General features: G+C 42.7%; 1 protein-coding gene across 2 annotated transcripts in view; it reads left to right on the forward strand.

Annotated features, from left to right (window-relative positions):
* Positions 1-19,779, forward strand: part of PDE7A (phosphodiesterase 7A) — a 59,129-nt gene that overhangs the window by 25,835 nt on the left and 13,515 nt on the right. Inside the window, exons 3-6 of one of the 2 annotated variants that reach the window (XM_035125219.2) lie at positions 1,321-1,404; positions 9,797-9,948; positions 11,839-11,902; positions 13,327-13,422. In XM_035125219.2, coding sequence (XP_034981110.1) covers positions 1,321-1,404; positions 9,797-9,948; positions 11,839-11,902; positions 13,327-13,422 — 396 coding nt within the window. The remainder of the gene's footprint in view (positions 1-1,320; positions 1,405-9,796; positions 9,949-11,838; positions 11,903-13,326; positions 13,423-19,779) is intronic. The other variant, XM_035125220.2, reaches the window with a different exon arrangement.

The following is a 19,779-nucleotide window of genomic DNA, read 5'->3' on the forward strand; positions in this document are numbered from 1 at the left end:
TAATGAAAGTAAAGGTGGTATGGATACTTGTGAAGTGATGAGTCTCTATACCACATTAAAACACTTAATGAAATGGGGGCTAATAATGTATTTTTCAAATGTAGTAGACATTACCTGTTTAAATGCCAGTACTGATTAGAAGCTAATAGCCACAATGGAGTGAGTTTGGAGTTGGTTATACTGTACTCTGAGATGAATGCAGAAACATAGTCATATTATCTGAGGTGTCAAGAGAGGAAGCTTCAGAATTGGTAGGGCCTTCCATCAGGACAGCATAAAAGAGGAAGCTATTGCCTCTGTTGTTAATGTAGAAATAGAAAATTGCAGCAACAATGTGCTTCATGTAACCATTTTGTCTGTTCTACTCGCGCAGTTGTGAAATGTGCTGCTTGAGTAATGTGTGCTATGGTTGCAAGGTCTGTAAGATTTGTTGTTGCAGGTAATTCACAACTCATGATTATTGCACAGTTATACTTGTGTAACTGTTATAATATGTATGTTAATAGCACAATATGTTTTATGTTTTAAAAACTGTGGGGTCAGTTACAGGTAGATCCTACAAACTGTTCTTGGAGCTTTATGTGCTTTGAGTTGTGGGGTATTGTTCACCCTGATAATTTACCAGCAGGTTTTTGTTTTTGTTTAAAACTGAAAATAAAGTTCTCAGTGAAGGCATACTTTAGCTTGCAAATGGTGACATGCTCAATATAGTTCTATTGGAGCACATTTGACTCAAAGATTGTAATTTGAGGCTTTTTTATGTTGACAGCGCTAAGCTCACATAGACCCCCCCCCCCAACTTCCATTGTCAAAGCAATAATAATTTGCCATTATGGTTGAACTGATCAAACTATGATTTGTGCAAGCCCAATTAAAATTTAAAACAAATGAGGAAGTTGGGGTAGGAGTGAGTGTGTTGGTCAAAAGCTAACATGGTTTGCTGCTATTTCCAAACTGGATAATACCGTGAGCTGTTCAATTGTAGTAAGAAGCAAAATAAAATTCTATGTTTAGTTATTTTCACCCCATTATGGTGATAAAGCATAGCAGATGCAACTTCATCTATGTACCTATGGCTAGATTTGATGAGGTAGGAAAATTTTATGGAGAGCATGCAACTGCATGTTTGAAAGATTTTAAAGACTTTGTTTTGAACTATCATCTGTAAAATAAAAGGCATTGATCAGGGCATTGAGTAGGTTGAGTAGGTATGACTGTTACACTACATACAGAAACGTCTACACCTTGCAACTGTGCTTGGTTGCAATTTTCTCTGTAGCTCTTCGACACGGTGTATTTCACTTTTGACCCTATTTCTAGGAGATGTACGAGTAAGAAGTCGGGCAGGATTTGAAACAGAGAGAAGAGGTTCTCATCCATACATTGATTTCCGTATTTTTCACTGTAAGTATTTAAATAATAGCAGAACAGTAATAAAGGGTTCCATTTGTGTTTGGCTGTGGGGCTTCAAATAATTGATGGCTGATTTAAAATGGAAATTTACATATATATTTCTCATTTCCCTGCAAATAATACAGTATCTGTTTGGAGAAATTAAGAATTTACACATTATGCAGGATAGTATATATATATATATTTAATGCATGTGATAGAGGCGAAAAATAAACAGTTTCTTTTAAATTAATGAATAAAAGGTCCATATTCTCCAGGGTGCTATGCAGTCAGCTTAATATGAAGCTGGTCTGTTTCATATTCTTATTCCCAAGTATGGAACCAATACACCAACAATACCTGTGCACCAGTAACTTCTCTCTGTATGACTAATAGAAGAAAATTCATATGTAGCTATGCATGCTGAATATTAATAGTTTCCAGAGATGTAATTACTTAGCTAACTGGACACTGGTGGATGATATTGACTTTTTCTATTTCCCCCTGCTGCCTCCCCTGAAAATTTCCTCTGAAAATCTGCTCTGGTAAGGGGGAATCCTTCAAAACAACATGGTAGATGACATGGGAGAAGGTGAAATTGTTAATTGCCAACCCTTCACCTCTCTTGGATCAGACTTGCTTTTGTGAATAGAATGAGCCCTCTGTGGAGCGGCAAGTCTGTATTCAATCTATTGCCTATGCTGTTGTAATTCATTTGGTAGAGCTTTCTTGTTTAATTGAAAATTCCAATGGTAAAACTTCTCAGCAGTACAACTTTTGGTTTCTAGCAGAATCTTGCTCCCAGTAATTCAGGTTTCCTGAAGTTTAGCTTAGCTATTTTTTCTGCAACATGAAGCCTGTTTCAATAAATACTCAAAAAACAGAGCTGAACCTAACTGCAGTGCATGGAGTCTTCACCTACAATGTCAGGTGTTAATTTCCCCCCCATAATTTTGTTGATTGATTTATGTATACCACTTAGAAATGCACATAATGAAACTGTATATAAATGTATTGAATAAAAGAAGAGAAGGGAGTTTAAATTGCAAAATAACCTCCTGTTTGTGATATTCTTCTCTTTCTCCTCTTGCTAAAGTTAAGAACTGAAAGATATCATGACAAAGAATGAATTATCTTTGTCTATTTTAGCAACCATTATCTTTAGATGGAAGTGGAGATATTTGTCCTTTGGCATGAAAGTTTGAGAATAACATTGACAAGTTTCCTCAGAAAGAGAAATCATTCACTATCCACAAGTAGTAGCACAACAATAGAATGGTACTTGATATGCCTTGGTAAGACATCTAAAGCACTATTTTAGATGCAATTATTCCCAGAGTTTCCCTCTTGGGCAGTACTACACCAAAGACTAACTTTGCATATATATATATTTCTTACTTGAAAAATTATTTGATTAATTTTCTTATCTTCAAAATGAAGATGCATCCATATTCCACAAATATTTCAAAATGTTTAGCTTGGTCTGAAAGCTGCTTCCTAATGTTCATGTTTCTGAGAAGACTTGGCTTGGCTTCAGCTAGACATTGTATAAAGAAGCAGCATTATGCCTGAGATATTTTTCTTCCAAGGGATACTCTTAAAGGCTTACATAAATTTGCAAAAACATCCACCTGATCTCCCACACATTCTGTGTGTAAAGCTTTATTTATAAAATGTTTATACCACTTAATGTAATAAAATCTCTAAGTTGTTTCTGTTGATATAACAATTAGTAACATTTTATAAAAGCTAAATAAAAAGCAATACAAAGTATAAATTGCAAATGAAACTCAGCAATGTGCAAAGCAGAAAATTTAAACTTTGAGTTGGAGTCCAGAAAAGCTTGAAACGGTCAGGTCATTACTGTCTTAGCATTCCAATTATCTGATGGAGAGTATTTGAGAAGCTGGGATGCCAAACTGTGAATAACATGGCGTCTAACTACTTGGAAGAGTGCCTCTCCTTATATAGTCCTGTCCTGGATGGTGCATGGTGGGCTATCAGTATTTGAAATAAATAAAGTGGAAGAGCAATATTGAAATAATCTGTCAGTTGACATGATAACACTTGTCTGGAGGGCTGTTACATAGTAGAGGGGAAATACTCGGTGCTGCTTCAGTGGGCAGGAGTAGATGTAATGGACTTCTTTAGGAACCTCATGCAGGACTTTTGTCATGGTTGTGGAGACTGGACCAGACACTGTTTTCCAGAAATTGAAGTTTGTAGCATTCAACTTTATAGTCACTGAAGTCCCTTAAATTCTGACAAAGTGCTTTTTAAAGGCCCATGCCCTCATTTTTTTAAAAAGCTTGCCTTTTCCAAACAGAATTAACATATGAAGTATCAGTTTCCTTCTGTAACAAGTGATGAGCAAAGTTTGAATCTTGAACTGCATATTCAATTAAAATGGTGTTCTGTTCCGTAGTGGTAATATTCTTGTTCCCTGGTCGTCTGCTAATTCTTAATTTTGAACTGAACAGATAGAGAATTTATCTCTGCAAATTGAGACACAAGCAGAGGGCTTTCTAATTTCTTCCTCAGTGTAAACAGCAATAGAGGGTTTCTCAGGGTTCTCCTCTTACATTCCCACACTGCTCACTCCCCTACACAAAGCAAGACAGGTGAATTGAAGTGAGCAGCCAAAGCATGTAAAGGAAGAGTGCTTAGCAGTTGCTGTTCATTCTTTTCTATGTGGGGTGAGCGGTGGGTGGAAATTTAAAAAGCAGTATGCCTGAGAGTGGTATACTCCTGCCAACCTAGCAGTTCGAAAGCACGTCAAAGTGCAAGTTGATAAAGCGGGAAGGTAAACGGTGTTTCCGTGTGCTGCTCTGGTTCACCAGAAGCGGCTTTGTCATGCTGGCCACATGACCTGGAAGCTGTATGTCTGCTCCCTCGGCCAAATAATGTGAGATGAGCGCTGCAACCCCAGAGTCATCCGCCATTGGACCTAATGATCAGGGGTCCCTTTACCCTTTACCATTATGCCTGAGAGTGGTATGCAGCTTAAGGGGTCAAATTCTATTTACACCTGAGGGGGCCAGATTGAGAAGCAATATGCAAAGCTTTTGAGGGAGAAAGCAATTGAGGTCCATCATTGGGGTGAGATATGGTGGCGACCAAGTAGGAAGCTCTGGGCTGCTTTTTGTTTATCTCTACTCCAGGGCATTATTATTAGCTTGAAGGTTTTGTTAGCTAAATCTTAGGAGGCTGCCTTATGTTGAATCATACTATTGGTCTCTTTAGGTCAGTATTGTTGTATTTGGAAGCAGCTCTCCAGGATTTCAGAGAGGCCCACATGGAGGTGTTGAGAATTAAAACTCTGACTTTCTATGTGCCAAGCATGTGCTTTATCATTGATGTATGCTCCTTCTTTTAAATGCCAATCACAGATTATGGTATTTGTGCTAGGGGTGCGCAAAACATTTGGACAAATGAATAATGGGGCTGCTTTAGACATACTTAGGGCTTGTCTAAATCGAGCAGGATATCTCTGAAGTGTCCTAGACTGAAGCAGGGCGTTCAGAGATGTGGTTTCCGCAGACAGTGTTTCTGCAAAGATGGAAACATTTCTACTGAAGTTTGCCATTAAAGGAAAGGTGTGTGTACTTGGGTGGGAGGGAGGATTAACTCTTTTGTGGCTGATGGGTCTGGATTCTGATCAAAGAGAATGATTTTGCCAGGGTGCTTCAATCACAATGCTTTGGGGAAGGAATGTTAAAGTAATTTATAACTTTGTTATTCTATCTCCTGTCCTGTAATTGTTGTTCTGGGGTTGCTTGCTTGGAACACAATCAGCATCCATTTCTCTGTGTCCACACATCCACTCCTGTCAAATTAGCATTGCACTTTCTATGGACATAATCCAATTGATACGTCTAGTGCAAGGATTTCCACCTGTGACATACTGTAACTTCCCTTCCCTTTTATCTTCTACACCCTCCCTCCCCTGGTCCTCCAAAAATCATCTCAGAAGAATTGGGGGAAATGCATGCATTTAAGGGGGCATGCAGGGAGAGGAGAGGAAGGGGAAGTTGCTGTGTGGCCAAAGTCCTTGCACTAGCAGATCTACTTAGTTTGATACCACCCTATAAGTTTGGGTGCCAGTTGAGCAGAACACAAGCCTGAAGCTCAATTTTTCATTAATCAGAATGTCCTAGCCTGTTCTCTCTTCTATTTGAAATTTTGCAATTACTTTCCTTGGGCACCTCTATAATGTATGACATAGGGGAGAACTCAAATCCCCCCTCCCAGAAATTAACTTTAAAGGCAACTAGTACAAAATCTCCTAGACCTGTTGATAATTAGGCTGGGTTCTTACATTGGGGTACCTCTTCCCATGTATGCTATACTGAATTTTAATGCAGTTCCTCACAAAGCAATTGGGGGGGGGATTTAAGTGAATCTGTTTTACCCTACCTCAAATTGTTATGGTTTCGTTGCAGAAAAACTACTGCAGCTATCCAGTGCAGTGAATTCATTCCTTCAGAACTGGCAATGATGCCTGCATATTTCTTTCAGTTATCCCTCTAAATAAAAATACTGTTCCCTTTTTGGGGGAGAGGAGGGGGCAGTATCACATTTTAAAAGTGCCCAGCAGAGAAAAACCCTGAACCTCTTAGTACGGTAATTCAGCTGGTGCTGTCTGCTCAAGATGGAAAATAGGTCTGCAAATTTCATTCATTTCTTTCAAAACAGAAAAAGTTGAAATTATTTTTTGAAATTCCTCATGAATGTTAATGGAAGGAGCACAAAGCTTCATTTTTCTGTTAATTGGGTTTTGAATTAAGACCCTGAGCTCAATTTTACAGTTTATGAATTGATGTAAACAACAGCAGCAGCATGTTGGTGTATAATAGTGTGTAAACGGACTAAGTTTGTAAAGGGTGCTTTTGATCATTGAAACATTAGTTGAGTTGGAGCATAGAGATATGAGTGTGTGGAATTTATAATTTTAAAGCTCAACCTATTGTATATTAAAATTCAAAAATGGTTATCTTGAGATATATACAGTATGCTCACAACTTATACACATTTAACTTGTGCAGCTTGCTTGGCAATGAAAAAAAAGGGGGTTGGGAAGAGGGCAGTTATCCAGGAAAAAAGACTTTGGTAGTCCTGCCCTCCATTAAACCCAATGTGTTTTGATTATGTGCAACTTTGACTTTAGGTGTGATCCACGGAACATATACCCAGCATAAGTTGTGGGGTTACTGTATTTACCTTTTTATATGCTTTCCCATATTTCTCCACTTTCCTCTTCTTCCTCCTATTTGAATGACATATTTCAATTGGGCTGATGGTGTTTATTTTTTTTAAAAAATAATATGTTCTGTCCCCGTTTTTTCCAGTTTGCATGCTTCTTGTGTAATACTTTTTCACTTGGGTATATCCCCAAATAATCAGTGCTGCTTTGGAGTTATTATGGACAGATACAGACTCATTATTTCATTTGTGTAGGTCTTTTAAAAACTTGTTCTAGAATGAATGGAAGAGAACTTTTCAAACCTTAGGTTCCGATAAAAAAACAGACTGACTGGTTTTTATCTCTGATCAGGATCATGGGATCTTTAAGTAGAGGTGAAAGATTTAAAATCCTGTGGAAATGTCAAGACATTGCCTTGTAAAAAGAGAGCCTGGGGAAGATGAAAGGTTGTGTTCTTGTGAGAACAATGAAAAGTGTTGAAATTCACTTTTTAGTATGATACTGGGAGCATGTGTAAGGTTTCCAAACTGCCATGTATTATTTTTGATTAGCTGAAATTAATGTTTAATGTGTAAACTTGGTAGGGCGGGTAAGGTTATACTGTAAATTCTTCTTTTATTTTGGGAAGGATAAAAACAAAATGGATTTCAGAATTTGCTTTTCACACTATGAAGTGTAGCTGTTTTAGAGGATTTGATGTTCACCACATAATTTTCAACATTTTTATTCGACTGAAGGCAGCAAATGAAAGAATTTAACAATCTAGATCCATTATTAATAGTTCACAAACTGAAAACACAATAAAACCCACATAAAAATACTTATATATACATACATACCACCCTTCACCTGAAGTTCAGAGGGCGGTTTACAACATAAAACCACAAAATGAGAACACAAAAAAAGTAATAAAAGCAAGAACAAAAATGTAAACAAACCCTTTCCACAAACACATTTAAAAGGCCATAGAATGTTAATGAACTAAATGCCTGGATATAGAGAACCATTTTCGTCTGTCCCTAAAGATGAAGCTGCCAGGCGAGCCTTATAGTAAATAAACCTGTAGTACAGACCATTGCAGAGGTGGAGAAACGTCAGCTGTGTTGGTTCTGCTTTGGTTTCTTTTATACTAAAACCCCAAGCCAAGTACAAAAGATATATAGTTGAATTAAATAACATTGTGCCTCTGAGTCCATTCAAAGCCTAGAAACTCATTTCACTACAAAACAACTGAGCTCATGGTCCTTCCACACAAAAATCTTTCTTTTAGCTCTATTTCAGCAGCATGATTTAGATGGGAAAGTTGTTTTGTTGAAATTGTTCTACAATTGGGAGTAAAAAAAGATGATCTTCTGCAAATCACCCTGAAATATCCTCATTCTGCCTTCTGTACACCCTTGAGTTAGTGAATTTAAGAAATTCTGTTTTTATTCTTAAGTCTGTATTTGTTTCGTATTGGAGAATTGTACAGTATAAGGTAATTCCTTCCAGTAGCACCTTAGAGACCAACAAATTTAGTTGGTCTCTAAGGTGCTACTGGAAGGACATTTTTACAGTATTTTGTTTCGACTACAGCAGACCAACACAGCTACCTACCTGTAACTACAGTATAAGATTTTAGTTCAGAGAAAGCAAGAAATATCTTAGTCCCCTTTTCATGCTAGCTTTTGGGAGGGTGGCCTCTTCCCACGCTATTCAGGTAATGTGGGACACCCCTTGTTCTGTGGGAATCCAGATCCTAGAAAAGAAGATGCTGGTGTTTGGGTAAGCCACAATGTGATCCCCTGTAGGATGGGCTGGAGTTTCTCATTCAGTCTTGAGAGGCCCAGGAAGGAGGTGACTTTCAGTGACCCTTATGGCAGAAGAGAGGGACAGAGTGTACTAGTAAAAGATGAAGCAAAACAGTTGTTTTCCTGACCAAATTGTCTCATAACTCCATGAATATTAGGAATGCTTTTGTGTTGGGGAGTGGCTGTAGTGCTTGTAAGAGACCATAGCACAGGCATCCCCAAACTTTGGCCCTCCAGTTGTTTTGGACTACAATTCCCATCTTCCCCGACCACTGGTCCTCTTAGCTAGGGATCATGGGAGTTGTAGGCAAAAACATCTGGAGGGCCGCAGTTTGGGGATGCCTGTCATAGCAGGAACAAATAGTAAAATGAGAAGTACACTTTGGAAATAAGTGCTTTCTGCTTGGTGCAAATGCTCTAGCACCTAGAGACTGGGAGCAGGTATGGGATTGTTAACTCCCTTTCCTACCCACCTCTTTATGTGTTAGTTCCTCACTCCCATCACCCTCCATCCCACTTTACTGTTTATGTTTAGTGGTGCTTAACTCTGTTTCAAATTTAACCTGTTCATAATCCTAAGATTCATTTCAGAACCAAACCTTCCCAGTGTATTTTACTTTTTGGTAGTATTATGTCTGATGCAGATATCAAGAATTTATTCACTGATACAGTAACTATAATACATCAAATATACCACTTGCTAATTTAATCTTGAAACTGATTTTAACAGGGGATTGGGTTTTGTAAATCCCTGTTAACAGTTTAGTTGCAAATATATGATCATTGTAGTACAAAGTAGCCAGTGTGGTTGGTACCTGCTAGATGATATGAACTACAACTTCCATCAGCCAGCACAGCCAGAGATCAGGTATTTGAGAAGTTGTAGCCCACAACATCTGGAGGGCACCATGTTGGGTGTCTTTGTTGTAATGAATCAAGCATTACAAGCCTAACAAGTTTTCCAATAGCTTTAGTGTGTTTGGAATTCAAGAGTTGGATCCTAAGGTCCCCTGAATGAAGCTCCATTTATGGAAAACATGTTCCCAGCATCCTGTAACAGAAGGGGGACCATGCTTTTCACCACTCCCTCCCTACACTTTTTTGCAGGTGCTTGCACTTTCTGGAACTGTGCTGTGAATCCTCCAGAATAGCAAAGGAGAAGGACTGGTGGATTGGGGGTGCTATAGTGAAAGGGAAATAGCAAAAAATACCTCCTCCCTTCTGTTAGTGGTTGACTTTGATAGCTGTAACCCTAAATGTGCAGTACTGTTTTAGGTTACCATGGTTCTATTTACAAATATGCTCATGGTGCAGAACACACTGTTTGAACTGAATGCTATTCTTATAGATCAATTTTTTAAATCTTTTATAGACTCATCATGCATTTTAAGGCTCTTTATTTTCCCCTCAGCAAATTCTGAAATTGATGTTTCTGTGTCTGCAAGAAATATACGAAGGTTACTGAGTTTCCAGCGGTACTTGAGATCTTCCCGTTTCTTCCGTGGTATCACTCTTCCAAATTCTTCAAACATTTTAGATGATGATTATAATGGACAAGCTAAGGTCAGTTTTTAAAACTACCATATAACTTTGCCGTGAATTTTTTTTTGATGTGTGTTAAGATTTGCAAGTGACCATGTATTGCATGTACTAAATACTTTTGGACTTAGATTTATCTTCCATAAATAAATAAATAAATAAATAAAGTAAAATAATAATAATAGGAGGGTATGAGAATAATCAATAATAAGATTACTACAGTTGGCAACAGGAAATAGTTTGAATCTGCTCAGAAAATTCATTCACTGTGATGGCAAGCTGAATGTGTATTGTTTTAGAAATTATAGTAGATACTGTACTAGACTTGGCCAAAATGTCTTCAAAGGCAATGAAGTATAAAACCTAATTGGATAACAAAGTCAAATGCTGAAACTTCATTATATATTTGCATTTAGTTGTGTTATAATTGGCAATACCTTATTCAGTCTGCCTCTTTTTGTTCTCTAGAACTAACATTATTTCCTTCAGATATTCCCCCTCCCTTATCACTTCATTAGTGGTTTTAGAAACTGGACACCTCTTGAGTAACAACAAATATTTCTAGATAATCATACATGCAGTAAACTAAAAGTTTTCCTCTTTAGTATTGTTTGTAAGGGAGAAGTCCTGTCTGCCAATGCTCTAGAAAAAGTCTTAAATTATGGCCCAAAGCCACTTGTTCTACTTTTTCTTCCTGTCCTGGTATAGGTTGTGAATGTGCTCCAGGAGCGGCATGCACAATATGACGCTCTGCTCATTCTGTGCATAAATATGTATATGCGGGTATATGTATTGTATATTGGGATGCGGGTGGTGCTGTGGTATAAACCACTGAGCCTCTTGGGCTTGCCAATCAGAATGTTGGTAGTTCGAATCTGCGCAACAAGGTGAGCTCCTATTGCTCTGTCCCAGCCAGTGCAAGTAGATAAATAGGTATCGCCATGGCAGGAAGGTAAATGGCTTTTCCGTGCACTCTGGTTTCTGTCAAGGTGTTCCATTGCGCCAGAAGTAGTTCAGTCATGCTGGCCACATGACCCGGAAATCTGTCTGTGGACAAATGCCGGCTCCCTCGCCACACAACCATAGTCGCCTTTGACTGGGCTTAACCATCCAGAGGTCCTTTACCTTTTTACCTTTACCTTACAAATACGTATAATGACTTGTGCACAAGTTTATCCCTTGTTTCCACAGGGGGCTGCTTAAATCAGTCTTAGGGTATTGTTACTCTGTACAGTGGATTTGCCACATCTTCTGGCACAATATAAACTGAACATTTTCAGAGCCTGTGATGAAATCCTTTTAGTAAGCCAATATGTGCATGAACTACATGTACTCACACACAGCCCCCTTTGCTCCTCCCTTTGTGTGAATTGAACAAGCTAGGAAGCCACAGTTAACCATACTTCCTGTTGAGAGCTATCTGGAAGCCAACTTTTAAACCATGGGTTCATATTCTAGCTTGTCCCGTCCCCCAATGAACGGAGGAGTGAAGTGGAAGCAAAAGGGCTATATGGGAGTGCATGAAGCTTGTGCATATACCTGTTTATTAAACTGAGATTTGGCTATGTTTGGGTGATCAGGGTATCTTAAGGAAAGAGTGTTTATCAATGCTTTTTCCATATAAGATAATATTGTAACTTCCAGAGGAGAGAACATTGTGGCTGTAAGAAGCCAGCTAGCTGCAACTTATGACCCATTAGGCAAGATCAGTTGCAGAATGACAGTTTCTGGGGTTTGTGAAACAGAAATAAGTGGTATGGTTACAAACATGCTCCTGATCACATTTTAGATCTTTGCTAGTTCATTTTCAGTATCCTGTCTTGATTTGTGGGGTGAAAGGAAGGTGAATCAAATATGCAGTGTATTCAGAGAAGTGTTTTTAACTTATTTGAAACTTTCTTGTTTTACTTTCAGTGTATGCTAGAAAAAGTTGGAAACTGGAATTTTGACATTTTCCTTTTTGACAGGTTAACGAACGGTAAGATTAGTTTTTTTTATTATATTACTCTTTATGTCAGTTGTCCACTAAGCCAGTCCCTTACTCCTACTTTGCATTGGAGAAAGTACCTTTTTAAAGTTGTGAATGAGTGGCTGTTTCATGCAAACATTAAGTGCACGCCCCAGGCTCACTACTGATACTGCATTATTCAGGTATGGATAGCCCATTTGACCTTGTTATTTTTAACAAAAATATGCTAATTCCTTACATTCAGCCCTTTATACCTTGATTACCATGTATCCTGTATGGACTTAAATTTGTAGTGTTGGGAATAACTTCTTTCTGAGAAAGAAATCCTGTGACTTAAACAACTTGAAACAGCCAGTATATTCAGTTTTAAATATCTGTTGTACACCATATATTTGAAATGGGCAATATTTATGTAGGTTATGGTTACCATATTTTAAATTTTATTCCTCTTAATGTAAAAAATATTACCATGTATATTAAAACCCACTCAATTCTCTTTGATTAGCTTTACAGAATGTAGTTGACTGTTAAATTTGACCACTTGTCCTGAGAAGCATTTGCTAGACACTTATGCTGTTTCCGTGAAATGAGATAAAGTTACATTTTTAAAAGGTGACTGCACATTCCATGAAGTCTGAATTTTTAAAGTGGTTCTCAACCTTTATGAGTATGCGTACCCCCCTTTAACCTCCCCATTTATTTATTTTTACATACTTGTAGAAGCTTTAAGATTCCCCCCCAAATGCTCTTATTTGAGCATCCAGAGGCACAGAGGGCATTGGGATGGGGTTGCTATATTAAAGCCCTTGGGAAAATATTTCTTTGAAGGAGCCTCTCCCTCCTTTAAACTAAAAATGTGTTACATTTCACAATTTTCATATTTGTTTGAGTAGATTATCCAATACAGAAATTTCATTTATATGAGATCTGTGTTTTTATAAATTTCTGAAGAACTGACAAATGCTATTAAACTGATGGGTTCACTTTGCATTACTGAGAGAGATTTTTCTCAGTCCCAATTCATTGCTGATGGATCAGATGTTTTACACTGAAGTAAAAACACTAAATCTTAAAGCTTTAATTACTATTCTGCATGAGTAAAAAATAGAAACAAAATGTGCTCAAAATTCTTAATCATTATGTTGAATGAAACCATGGTTGTTCTGTGGCACAGGAGGAATAATTATGGTAACTTTATACCACAGAGGTTTGCTAGTAATGTGTATAATAGAGATAATAGAATATTAACTGTCAGTTACTTGCAAAAACTAGTACCGTAAGTAAGATTTCCTGTAGCTGGTCTGGAAGCATGTGCTGTATCAATGGCTTGCTTCAGGCCCATGCAATAGAGTGCCTTAAAACATTTAGCCTGTCTACATTTTTGATGCTTCCCATTCAAGATGATTTTGTGTTTTTTGGTTGTTGTTTTTTAGGAAACAGTTTAGTCACCTTAACCTTCCACCTGTTTAATCTTCATGGACTTGTAGAGCACTTCCAACTAGATACAATGAAGCTCCGCCGATTTTTAGGTAAATATATTCAGAGGTTCACTTAAGTCAGTTTTGCAAAAATAGGGTACAACAGCCCATTTGCTACTTCAGATTATGCTGTCCAGCATGGAGAGCCCTAAAGAACTGGGGAGAAGAGAGAAAAGAGTGATAGACTCATGAAATGGTTGGTATTGCTGTCACTGTCATGCTAGTTGCCAATTTATTTTGCAGGTTTTAAGGTGTTTCTGTTAAAAGTGGACACACATCTTTTAAATACTTTTTAAAAACCTGCTGTATATAGTTTACTGGGGTGGGGGTGGGGGTGGGAGGAAAGAATGTTGCATGGCATAGGTGCTAGCCAGGAGTTGCCATGTGCTCCACCACATCCGACCATGCTTCACAAAGCACTGTGAAATATACTCGGAGTCGAGAGTGAATTTCATGCTCTTTATTCAGCTCATAGTCATCAAGGAGGAGAAGAGAAGACGAATGGCTCTTTTCCCAAAACCATCTGCTTATATACATTATTTACACAATGGGCCTTGCGTGATTGGCTACTTCAGGGCTACACCTGTGGGCCAATTATATTGTGGATTGACTTCTGCCTGCAGCCTGATTGGCTGCTCCTACAGGCCAATCAGGTAGCAGATTCACTTCTGCCAGCCGCCTGATTGGCTGCTCCAGCAGGCCAATCAGGTTGCGGATTCACTTCCACCTGGAGTTGGATTGGGTAGCTCCCGCTGATTCTGAATCCTATTGTTCTAGGATTCAGCTCAGTACATAACACCCCTCCCCTCTAAGTTCCAGTCCTGCCCGGGAAGTTGCATTCGTAGTCCCCAAGGTCTGCTGGCCGCCTCCGTGTGCGTTGTGGCCTGGGGTGTTCCTTGGTCAGGGGTTCTGGTTCTGGCTCGTGTTCCGAGGCTGCTGGCTGTGCCGGGGCTGTCTGGTCTGGCGCCACTGAACCACTAGGTTGTAGCTCTGGTTCCGGTGTCCTTCCAGCCTCGGGGCGCCCCTCTGTGCCTACTGCTTCTGCTTCCCCTGCCCACCCCTCTCGCTCTACAGGCCTCACTGCCCTGCTGTCCCCTTGGGACCCCTCTGTCCCGCTCTCCTCCCGGGTTCCTTCTGGGAATCGTCGCCGTAGCTGGTCGCAGTGGCGGCGCCAACATTGCCCCCCTTCCGTTAGTACCTCGTACGACACGGGACCGGTCACCTTGGTGACTGTGGCGGGTACCCATGCTGGGCCTGCCCCAAAATTCTTTGCATACACTGGGTCCTGGGCCACAAATGTCCGGGGGTTCCTGCCTTTCCCCACCACTACCTCATCCTGAGCTCTGTCGGGGTGAAGTCGGTCCAGTCTAGTTGCAAGGCGCCGGCCCATTAGTAGTTCAGCGGGGCTCCGGCCCGTCGTTGTGCTTGGGGTGCTGTGCTGTGCTAGAAGAAATGCGGCAAGGCGGTATTCCCAGTCCCCTTGTGTCATGCGGCGGAGGCTGTCCTTGGTGGTCCGCACCATGCGCTCCGCTTGGCCATTGGTGGCAGGGTGGAATGGTGCTGAGCGGATGTGGCGGATGGCGTTCTGCACTGTGAAGGTCTGGAACTCCTCTGACGTGAATGCGGTTCCATTGTCCGAGACGAGGGTGTCAGGGAGCCCGTGGGTTGCAAACAGCTTACGTAGTACCCGGATGGCTGCCGCCGTAGAAGTGGACGGTACCAGTGCGACCTCCAGCCATTTGGTGTAGGAATCCACCACTATGAAGAATGTTTTTCCCTGGAAGGGGCCAGCGAAGTCCACGTGCAAGCGTGACCATGGATGTCGGGCGGACTCCCAGGGCTGGACTGGGGCCCTTGGGGGATCCGGGCGGGATTCTTGGCAGGTCTGGCAGTGTTGGACCCAGGCCTCTATCTCTCTGTCAATCCCCGGCCACCACACATAACTCCTGGCAAGGGCCTTCATCCTCACTACCCCTGGGTGTGTCTCGTGTAGGGCTGTGAGGACCCTTTTGCGGAGGGGCTGCGGAACAACAACCCTGCTTCCCCATAACAGGCACCCCTTGTGGGCCGACAGTTCATGTTTGCGGTTTGTGTAGCCAGCGAATTCTGGCCCGGGGCTGCTGCTGGGCCATCCTCGCCACACCCAGTCCAGGACCCGGGAGATGACCCTATCTTTTGTGGAATGGTGCGCAACTTCTTGTGCCTGAATGGGTCGGTCGGGAAGCAGCTCCAGGGTCATAACCTCTTGCGCAGGCGCTGGGTCGGGGCCTGTTTCTGGTAGTGGTAGCCTGCTGAGGGCGTCTGCGTGGCCCATCGCCTTCCCAGGGCGGTGGATTAGTGCATACTGGTAGCCGGCAAGGAAAATTGACCACCTGAGGACACGTGGAGACAACACTTGGGGGGTCTGCTTCTCGGGGGCAAACAGGCCAAGCAACGGCTTGTGGTCAGTCACTATGGTAAAGGGCCGCCCGTACAAGAAATCATGGAATTTTTTTACGCCCTTCACGATTGCCAGACCCTCCTTGTCAATCTGTGAGTAGTTTCGTTCGGCTGCAGCAAGCGTCTGGGAGAAGTATGCCACCGGCACCTCTCTTCCATCCGGGAGTTGGTGTCCCAGGACAGCGCCGATGCCATAGGGAGAGGCGTCGCATGCCAGCACCACTGGCAGCCTCTCGTCGAAGTGTGCCAAGACCGAGTTCGAGACGAGCAAGTCCTTGACTGCCTGGAATGCGGCCCTTTGTCGCTGGCCCCACACCCAAGGGGCCCTTTTATCTAGGAGTCTGTGTAGGGGCTCCGCTACCGCTGCCTTATGGGGAAGGAAGGCATGGTAAAAGTTCAATAGTCCCAAGAATGACTGAAGTTCGGGCTTGCTCTTGGGCGCTGGGGCCTCACAAATGGCCCGTACCTTGTCACCGGTTGGATGGACCCCTTCTGCGTCCACCTTAAATCCTAGAAAGTCCACCTGCGGCACTCCCAGTAAACACTTTTCCCGCTTCACCTTGAGGCCCGCCGTCTGGAAACGGTGCAGGACGGAGCGGAGGCGGTCCTCAAATTCCTCTGGTGTGGGCCCGGCGATCAGTACATCATCAAAGAAGGGGGTGACGCCAGGGATCCCTTTAAGGAGAGAGTCCATTAGATTCTGGAATATGCCTGGTGCCACGCTAACGCCAAATTGCAGCCGCTTTACTCTGAATGCCCCTCTGTGCGTCACAATCGTCTGAGCCTCTGCTGTGGCTTCGTCCACAGGCAACTGTTGATACGCTTGGGCCAAGTCCAGTTTGCCAAAGATTTTTGACCCAGCCAGGGTGGCGAGGACATGGCTGACCACTGGCACTGGGTATGCATGGGCCGTGAGAGCCTTGTTTATGGTGCATTTGTAGTCTGCACAGATGCGGACCGAACCGTTAGGCTTGACGGGTGTGACAATTGGAGTTTCCCAGGGGGCGTTGGGCACCGGCTCCAGCACTCCTTGCTCCACGAGCCGGTCCAATTCCTCGTCTATGCGGGGTTTCAGGGCGAACGGGACCCGGCGGGCCTTGTGCCTGATAGGTCGTACAGCGGGGTCTAGCTGTAGGGCAATGGGGGGTCCTGTATATCGTCCCAATGCCCCATCGAAAACCCCTGGAAACTCTTTGCATATGGCGTCCACGTCCACTTGTAAGCTAGTGCGGTTCACCCCGGTAACGGCTAGCCCCAGAGGTCCAAACCATGCCAGTCCCAGTAAGCTAACGTAGGGGCCCTTAACTACCAGCAAGTCCAATTGTTGCTTTCGTCCTCGATATTGCACCCTGAAGGTCCCCACCCCCATTGTAGGGACCTTATGTTTCTGGAAGTCCCGGAGGGTGAATGGGGCCGGCCTTAGTTTGGGACCCCCATTAGGGCACAGTTCCCTTAATGTTCGGGCCGAGATTATGGATAGAGTTGAACCCGTGTCCAGCTCCATGCGGCATGGGGCTCCCTCTATCTGTACCTCTATATAAATTTTCTCTGTGCTGGGATGGGGCAACTGGAATACCTGGTAGTCTGTGATCTCCGTCGAGTTGCCTTGGTGCATGGTGCCGTGTGACCTGGGGCTCCTGGGTCGGTCATCTGATGCTTGTCGACGGGTGAGTCGAGCCCGACACACCCGGGCGATGTGTCCCAATTTTCTGCACTGCCTGCACTCTGCGTTGCGGAAACGACAGGTCCTCCTCTCGTGGTTCTCCCCGCAGCTTGCACAGTTCCCTCCTTCTCGTCGAGGCTGCTGTGGTGTGTGTGCTGCTTGAGTGCGCCGCTGTACTCGGTGTACTTCCTCCCTGTCAGATTCGGATTCGTCAGTGAGGTCTTCGTGGTAGACCCTCGGTTGGGATGGCGGGGCCGGTCGTGCCTCTTGCGTTGACCTCTCAGCGGCTTCGGTTGCCAGGGCTTCCTCCAGAGCAATCTGGAACGTGAGGTCTTTTTTGGCGTAGAGGCGTCGTTGCAACATCTCGTCCCTCAGGCCACCAACGAGGCGGTCACGAAGCATGTTCTCCAACTCTGAGAAGTTGCATAACCGGGCGGCTTGGCGGAGGGAGGTCGCAAACCCAGTTATGGTTTCCCCCGGGGCTTGCCGCTTTGCGTAGAAGGCATTTCGGCAAGCTACCACCGAGGGCTGTGGTGAGAAGTGCTCCTTCAGCCGTTCCATTATTGTTTTGTAAGAGACGGTAGCGACATCTCTAGGTGCAAGGAGAGCCCGGGCGATTTCAAACGTCTCCTCTCCACAGACGCTGAAGAATGTCGCCCTCTTCATGGCATCGTTGGTGACTTCTTTCGCTTGCAGGAGGAAGTTGAAACGGGCGGCGTACCCTTCCCAGTCTCCTGATGCTGGTTTGAATGGCGAGAAGCTGCTGTCGGTTGCCATTCTGGGTTCCTTGGGTCCTGGAGCTGAAGCCTGGATGCACGGTGCGAGGCAGCGGTGCAGCAGGTGGCGGTGCTGCGGTGCAGTGCGTGGTGGCGGTCAGCTCAGCAGGATCCCATCCTCGTCGCCAGTGAAATATACTCGGAGTCGAGAGTGAATTTCATGCTCTTTATTCAGCTCATAGTCATCAAGGAGGAGAAGAGAAGACGAATGGCTCTTTTCCCAAAACCATCTGCTTATATACATTATTTACACAATGGGCCTTGCGTGATTGGCTACTTCAGGGCTACACCTGTGGGCCAATTATATTGTGGATTGACTTCTGCCTGCAGCCTGATTGGCTGCTCCTACAGGCCAATCAGGTAGCAGATTCACTTCTGCCAGCCGCCTGATTGGCTGCTCCAGCAGGCCAATCAGGTTGCGGATTCACTTCCACCTGGAGTTGGATTGGGTAGCTCCCGCTGATTCTGAATCCTATTGTTCTAGGATTCAGCTCAGTACATAACACACTGCAAACCACAACAGATGTGGTTTGGAAGCCTGCATTAAAATATTACTGAAAAATGAGAAGAACCCACATCTAAAATGCTTCCTTGGAGAAAGGTGGCTCCTTTGCAACAATTGTGTTACAGTTTTGTGTTATTTAGTAAGCAATGCAAAACACTAGTCAATAAAGGTTTTTGTTTCAATGTTACATTTAGATCTGTATATCAACGCATTTTGTATCATGGGATTTTCCTATTATAGAACAGCTTTACAGTTGTACCTTGGGTTACGAACACCTTGGGTTATGAACACCTTGGGTTACAAACTCCGCAAACCCAGAAGTATTTTTGCCACGTGTGCGTTCTGCAAATTACTATATTTTGAACCTGCATTTCTGAGGCAGCAATTGCCATTGTGCATCTGCTAAATGCTAGGTTAATATATAATGCAAGTACACATGGGTGTATGTATTTTGCTTTATAGAATGAAAAATGGAGATTAGCATGTTCTGCAATTCACATTTCTCTAAGTAGTGTAGTAAGGAGACAAACCCGCTTGTTCTTGTGAGGGCAGTGGAGAAGCAGTTACTCCTAAAGAACAGGCTTTATTTTGTCCCAGATATGTTACATTTTGAAATAAATTGTCAGGGCTTAGCAATGGTAATGCCATCAAAGACCAGCCACTGTTTGTCAGTTATTTGTTTGATGCATGCAATTATATTATATTCTTTATATATCAGAAACCCTATGAGTAAGGAAATCTTTATTTCCCCCTAAATTTATTAAAGTTTTAAGAACTAATATACTGGTCTGCTCCCTGACCTAGTAATCTACAGTAATTCTTCTTTTTAAAATTAATACAAAACCACATTCTTTATAAGCATGCCCATTTTTTTGGGGGGGGGGGAGACTGGATTAGTTCGAAATCCTCTATGAAGAAAACTATTATTGAAGCTCAGTCCTACAACATACATCCTGATGGATAGTTTTGATACGTATAAGTACTTTGGGTAGTGTCCAGCTGAACAGTTCTTCTAAAGCAAGGGC

This window comes from Zootoca vivipara, chromosome 8 (genome assembly GCF_963506605.1).
Source record: "Zootoca vivipara chromosome 8, rZooViv1.1, whole genome shotgun sequence".
In the NCBI taxonomy this organism is placed as follows: domain Eukaryota; kingdom Metazoa; phylum Chordata; class Lepidosauria; order Squamata; family Lacertidae; genus Zootoca; species Zootoca vivipara.